Raw genomic sequence first — 6,883 nt, forward strand, 5'->3', positions numbered from 1 at the left:
GGAGAGGAGACCTGCCCACTGCACCTGGCGAAAGCCCACATGCAGCAGCGAAGGCCCGGCACAGCCAAAGATAATGTTTTTTAAAAAGCAAAGATGCTCAGTCCCTTCCTTGTGTGAGTCTCCCTGTGGTCGTGGGTCTCCAAAAACCACAGAGTACGTGTGAGGAAGGCCCCTCTGCCTTCTCGGTGAGCTGTTATCTCAGGTGATCGCAACAAGCCCTGATTTAAAATGTTCTGCCCTGTTCTCGTGTGTCCGCCCAACATGTGTCTCGTTTTTTTCACTTGGAAAACGTGGTCGTCACACCCCAGGTGATTTTCTTCCTACGTTGGGTTTCAAGCAGGTGCAACCAGCTAGGCCAGAATAGCCACTGGGGTTCTGAGAGCTGAGAAGTAATAGCAGGTCTGGGTCAGAGCAGCCCGTCTGGATCTGCCATTGTGGAAGGCGAGTTGTGATCTAGGGAGCAACGCCTTCTTTGAACTCTCAGATCCAGAGCTGGGAATGATGTGAACCGACCTACGATGCTTTCCAGGACTTCAGATGAAGGGTCCCTCACTTACAAACTCGCAGACTTAGTAATATTCATTGCAGCGATTCATCCCCACTGAAAGGGGTTGGGCAGAAAGACAGGATGATGCTTACTGGGTGGTCCCAAAGAAGGGACCCTCGATCCAGCACAGAGACGGTGGAGAGGAGACACGCACAGACTGTATTTTCTCTTCCCTCAGTCACTCTAAAGGGCCTATGAAATAGGCTGTCAGGGCTGACAAAACAAATGAGAATCTCCTGCTTGTTTCCTGATGCTTAAAATTCTTTTAACTAAAAAAAAAAAAAAAATTCTTTTAACCAGTAAGTCATTGTTTATCTCATGATTCTAGGTAGAAAGTAAGAACCCAGAGGCTTGCACAAATAGTATTCCAACCAAATGATATTCTAGAAAAGGCAAAGCCATGGAGAAGTAAGAAGACCAGTGTGCCAGAGGCTTGGAGGGAAGATGGGGGATAAATGTCTGTAGCACAGAGGATCTTTAAGGCAGTATGATACCATAATGGGGCTCCCCTAGTAGCTCAGATGGTAAAGAATCCGCCTGTAATGCAGGAGACCCGGATTTGGTCCCTGGGTCAGGAAGATACCCTGGAGAAGGAAATGGCAACCCAGTCCAGTACTCTTTCTTGCCTGGAGAATTCTATGGACGGAGGAGCCTGGTGGGCTACAGTCCATGGGGTCGTAAAGAGATACCATAATGGTGTGTGCTAAATCACTTCAGCCGTGTCCGACTCTGCGACCCTATGCACTGTTGTTCGCTGGACTCCTCTGTCCATGGGATTCTCCAAGCAAGATAGTGGAGTGGATTGCCATTCCCTTCTCCAGGGGATCTTCAGGATCCAGGGATCGAACTCTCGCCTCTTCTGTCTCCTGCATTGGCTGGCGAGTTCTTTACTCTACCGCCACCTAATGGTGGATAGACGTCATTATACATCTGTCAATATCCATAGGTTACGCAACAGAGAGTGAACACCTTAGCGTGAACTGTGGGCTTCAGTTAAATACACTGTATCAGTACTGGCTCATCACTTGTAACAAATATACTACACTCAACGCAGTGTTTCTTGTGGGCCTGTGGTTAAGACTCTGTACTTTCAATGCACCAGGGGTTTGATCTCTGTCTGGGAAATAAAATCCCACATGCCATGTGCATAGCCAAAAAAAGAAAGAAAAAGATATTAATAGGGGCTTCCCTGGTGTTCCAGTGGTTAAGAATCCTGCCAACGCAGGGGACACGGGTTCAATTCCTAGTTCAGGAAGATCCCACATGCAGTGAACAGCTAAGCCTGAGAGCCACGACTACTGAGCTCCCGAGCCTGAAAGCCACAGTTACTGAGCCTGTGCTCTGGAGCCTGGGGCTGCACCTACCGGACTCACGTGTCACAGCTACCGAACCCCACGTGCCCTGCAGCCCAAGCTCCATCACAAGAGAGATCCCCTCACTGAGAAGCCAGCACACCGCAAGCAGAGAAAGCCCTTGCACAGCAACGAAGACCCAGCACGGCTGCAAATAAACAAGCTTTTAAAAAGAATTAGTATGTATACACAATGGAGTATTACTCAGCCATTAAAAAGAATACATTTGAATCAGTTCTAATGAGGTGGATGAAACCGGAGCCTATTATACAGAGTGAAGTAAGCCAGAAAGAAAAACACCAGTACAGTATACTAACGCATATATATGGAATTTAGAAAGATGGTAACAATAACCGTGTATACGAGACAGCAAAAGAGACACTGATGTATAGAACAGTCTTATGGACTCTATGGGAGAGGGAGAGGGTGGGAAGATTTGGGAGAATGACATTGAAACATGTATAATATCATGTATGAAATGACTCGCCAGTCCAGGTTTGATGCACGATACTGGATGCTTGGGCCTAGTGCACTGGGATGACCCAGAGGGATGGTATGGGGAGGGAGGAGGGAGGAGGGTTCAGGATGGGGAACACATGTATACCTGTGGCGGATTCATTTTGATATTTGGCAAAACCAATACAATATTGTAAAGTTTAAAAAAAAAGAATTAGTAATAAGGGAAATGGGGGTGCAAGTGATGGGGCATATGGGAGCTCTCTGTAATTTCTGCAATTTTTCTAGAAACCTAAAACTGCTCTAAGAAAAGTTTATTAAAAAAAAAAAAGGACCTTGAGGCCTGGTTGGAGAACAGCATCACCCTGAGAATAGATGTGTATGCTCAGTCGCTCAGCTCAGTTGTGTCCGACTCTTTGTGACCCCATGGACTGTAGCCTGCCAGACTCCTGTGTCCATGGGATTCTCCAGGCAAGAATACTGGAGCCGGTTGCCATTTCCTTCTCCAGGGGATCTTCCCGACCTGGGGATGGAACCTGAGTCTCCTGCATCTCCTGCATTGGCAGGCAGATTCTTTACCACTAGCGCCACCTGGGAAGCCCTTAGAATAGATGGGTTTCTGTTGGCTCATCAATACACAAGATGGAGTAGAAATGCCTCCCAAGGAGCAGGGGAGGAAGCCGGGGAGGAGGTCTGGGATGCCCAAGACCCCTCCTAGGCGCACTCTGCAGGGACGTCCCTTCCCCGCCACTGGGTGGGAACAGAAGCTGTGCCGGGCCTTGAGTCACCTGTGCTGTAGCTGCCGCTGCTGGCAGCCCTGCTCTTCTGAATCTCGAGTATGGTTGATTTTACTGCTAATTTCCCACAAGATACATCACGTCCATGGGACCTTTTAGTTGTTAGGGTTCCATTCAGGAGGTGTGTTCAGCAGCGGGGCCATTTCCTTGGCTTTCCTGTTCACCATCTAACCTTTCTTTCCATCTCCTTCTTTGCTTCCCTCCTGTGTGTTTTCTAGTAAATGCTTTTCCTCTTTTAGTTTCATCCCCCAGATCTTTTCTCCTCTCACTCACTCTAATATTTCTTCCCACCGCTTGCTCTTCTCTCTCCCTTCTGTAGTGAATGCTTTCCTCTTTTAGTTTCATCCCCCAGATCTTTTCTCCTCTCACTCACTCTAATATTTCTTCCCACCGCTTGCTCTTCTCTCTCCCTTCTGTAGTGAATGCTTTTCCTCTTTTAGTTTCATCCCCCAGATCTTTTCTCCTCTCACTCACTCTAATACTTCTTCCCACCGCTTGCTCTTCTCTCTCCCTTCTGTGTTTCCCCTGGACCATATAAACCCTGTCCCTCCCCTTCCCTTCTCCCTTTTACTGTCACTGCAGAGAGATGACTAATAAAGTTTCCCGGTTTTCAGTATACTCAGGTTTTTCTTTTTTTGGCCATGCTCCATGCCTTGTGGGATCTCAGTCCCCAGACCAGGGATGGAACCCAGGCCTGAGTCCTAAGCACTGGACTGCCAGGGAATTCCAACATGCTCAGGTTTCAGTCTGCTCACTTGCTCAAGCTTGCTCTCTCTCTCTGACATTTGCATACCCACAAGTATGGTTAAAGTTTACAGCAGGCCAGTTAGAGATGTTTCATAAATGTTCTTATTTTTTAAAAAGAGAAACTAATATGCTTCGGGTTTAGATAACACATAAGGGGTTACGGGCATGGAAGTCAAATCTAGTGAGGCTGCCATCTTTAACTGTTTTACTTTTTCTCCTTGAATTTGGCTGTCTTTATTTAAAATTTTTTAAATTTATTTTTTACTTATCTGTGGATCGAACCCACACCCCCTGCATTGGAAGCTCAGAGTTTTGACCACTGGCATGCCCGAGAAGTCCCTGGCTGCCTCCCTTTAACGTGATCAGAAACACTAGACTTGAAAGGACCTTTGTTATTGGCTAGTACAGCTGAGCACCCTCATATTCATTCATGTTTACAAAATGATTCCTGAACTGACAGGCCTGGAATTTTGGTATGTGCTTATTATATGCAACAAGCACACACACAGACACATATCCACACATCCACATCCACACACTTTTTAAGGGATAAATGTCCATAGTCTTAGATATTACCAAGATCTTTTAAAAAATACAGACTAAAATACCCATAAATCTTGGTCTGACTTCAATGTTTTCCCCCCCTAGATTTCAGAGATATTATGTAACATTGGTGTCAAGCTTTCTGAGGATGAATTTGAAAACGTATGGAATCTTGCATCAAAAAAACACCACAGAGGAGAAGTTTGTGTTGAGAACATCAGAAGTGTCCTGGATGAGTTACAACATGCAGACCGAGCCAAGTGCAAAGCGGCCACGTGATCTTTGTGGGGTTCATTTAGATCGAAGAATTGCTACATCTGTGTTCACCTAATGTGTTCAGTCCATTCTGGTTTTAGATACTATAATTCAGCAATCACTGTGGTGGGGCTCATATGCCTGGATGCATTGCTAATAAATTCGATTTTGAATTATAAAATTTATTTTCTTGTTTCCTATAAAGCACCAAAGAACTTGACAAGCACCAGGAGTTAACCTTTAACTGCACCCAGGGTGTAGCTCTTCTAGAATATATTGGAAGTTTGTCCGTGTTTAGTGTACTTAAGGATTCTCAGCATTCTGGTGGGTGCTCTGAGATTCAAAGTCTGGTTTGTGACACCAGGTTCATGAGATTTTGCCTTCAGCATTTTGCTGTTTTTCTCTGTAGGCGTCACTATGACACAGCTGAAGCTTGATGGGCTTTTATGTCTCTGTCAACATCTGAGGAAAACAGATTTAATTACAAGGAGCGGATTCAGGGAGAAAAAACTTGACTTCAAAAAGACAATGGCTGGGGGGTTTTCACATCTATGTCCAGAAAAGCATACTCTCCTTGAAGTATCTGAAGAGGACACAGCTGACCACAGCGTTAGATATGTAGTTCTAGAGAGCTGTTAGTAGCAAACTGCGAAGAATCATTCCCTCCCTTATGCCTCATCTCTTTTAAAATTTTAATTGATTAATTAGTGTTTGGTGGGTCTGGGTCTTCGTTGCTCTGCGCGAAGCAGAGCTGGGCTTTCTGCAGCTGTGATCGAGGGCGGCCCTCTAGTTGCGTGCATGCGGCCTCTTTGCAGTGAGAGGGATCTAGAGTGCTCTCATGGGCCCTGTTGTTGGCGGCGGTGGGTCCCAGAGTGCGTGCTCAGGGGTGGTGGCCCAGGGGTTTAGCTGCTACTGGCGTATCGAATCTTCCTGGACCAGGGGCTGAACCCGCGTCCCTGGCACTGGCAGCTGGATTCTTGTTCACTGCGGCACCAGAGCTGTTTGCTTTGGCTCTCTGATGTGCAGATGTGATGTGGGAGGCTGGATGAGCTCCAGGTGGTGATGGGAGTGTGATCTAGGCTGGCTGTGCTCTCTGCATCAGGAGAGCACCAGGGTGGGTTGAACCCATGACAGAGGCTTTCTCAGTAATCTCTCTTGATGAGTTGAATGATGGATAACATGTATTCTACCTTGACCTTTTGTTGCTTGCTTTTTTGTGTGTTAGTCTAAAACATGAGTCTTTAACTTAGATGTTGTGGAATGCTGTAGTCTGTTGTTGCTGTTGAGTCGCTCAGTCGTCTTGGACTCTGTAACCCCATGGACTGTGTGTGCATGCCAGGCTTCCCTGTCCTGCACTATCTCCTGGAGTTTGCTTAAATTCTTGTCCATTGAGTTGGTGATGCTACCTGACCATCTCATCCTCTGTCAGCCTCTTCTCCTTCTGCCCTCAATCTTTCCCAGCATCAGGGTCTTTTCCAGTGAGTCAGCTCTTCACACCAGGTGACCAAAGTAGTGGAGCTTCAGCTTCAGCATCAGTCCTTCCAATGGATATTCAGGGTTGATTTCCTTTACAATTGACTGGTTTGATCTCCTTGCAGTTCAAGGGACTCTGAAGAGTCTTCTCTAGTTCAAAAGCATCAATTCTTCAGCACTCAGCCTTCTTTATTGTCCAGCTCTCACAGCCGTACGTGACTCCTGGGAACACCATAGCTTTGACTATACAGACCTTTGTCCGCAAAGTGACGTCTTTGCCCTTTAACACCCTGTCTACGTTTGTTCATAGCTTTTCTTTCAAGGAGCAATTGTCTTCTAATTTCATGGCTGCAGTCACCATGTGCAGTGATGGTGAGCTACATTTCTTACCTTTGGCTATAATCAGAAGGTATGAAGAACTGTAACCTCAATCAAGTTTCATGCCTTCGTGATTTCTAATTCATTGTTAATGTCTTTTCTGCCTTTTGCTACAGTGACACCTTTTTCCTAAATTGTATTGCATCAGGGATTGAGCGCTGATTTCTTGATTCCCATTTGCAGAGATCGTGGTCCCTAGTGTGACCTACTCTTCACGTCCTTATGCTTCTCTGACTACAAAGTGTTTTATTTGTTTTTAAAGCTTTATTTTTATGTATTTATTTATCTTTGCCTGTGCCGGGTCTCCATTGCTGAGCTGGGGCCGCTGTTTGTTG

The 6,883-nt window shown here is 46.0% G+C and overlaps 1 protein-coding gene across 2 annotated transcripts in view; it reads left to right on the top strand.

Moving 5' to 3' along the window:
• The window catches only part of EFHB (EF-hand domain family, member B), a 68,258-nt gene extending 63,385 nt beyond the window's left edge, over window positions 1-4,873 (top strand). Inside the window, exon 4 of one of the 2 annotated variants that reach the window (XR_826778.1) lies at window positions 4,548-4,873. Coding sequence is in view for 1 of the 2 variants with exons in the window: in XM_010856709.1 (XP_010855011.1) it covers window positions 4,548-4,721 (174 nt within the window). In the remaining variant the exon portion in view is untranslated. The remainder of the gene's footprint in view (window positions 1-4,547) is intronic. The other variant, XM_010856709.1, reaches the window with a different exon arrangement.
• Window positions 4,874-6,883: the final 2,010 nt, after the last annotated feature.

Source organism: Bison bison, unplaced genomic scaffold (assembly GCF_000754665.1).
Source record: "Bison bison bison isolate TAMUID 2011002044 unplaced genomic scaffold, Bison_UMD1.0 scf7180017864374, whole genome shotgun sequence".
Taxonomy (NCBI): Eukaryota; Metazoa; Chordata; class Mammalia; order Artiodactyla; family Bovidae; genus Bison; species Bison bison.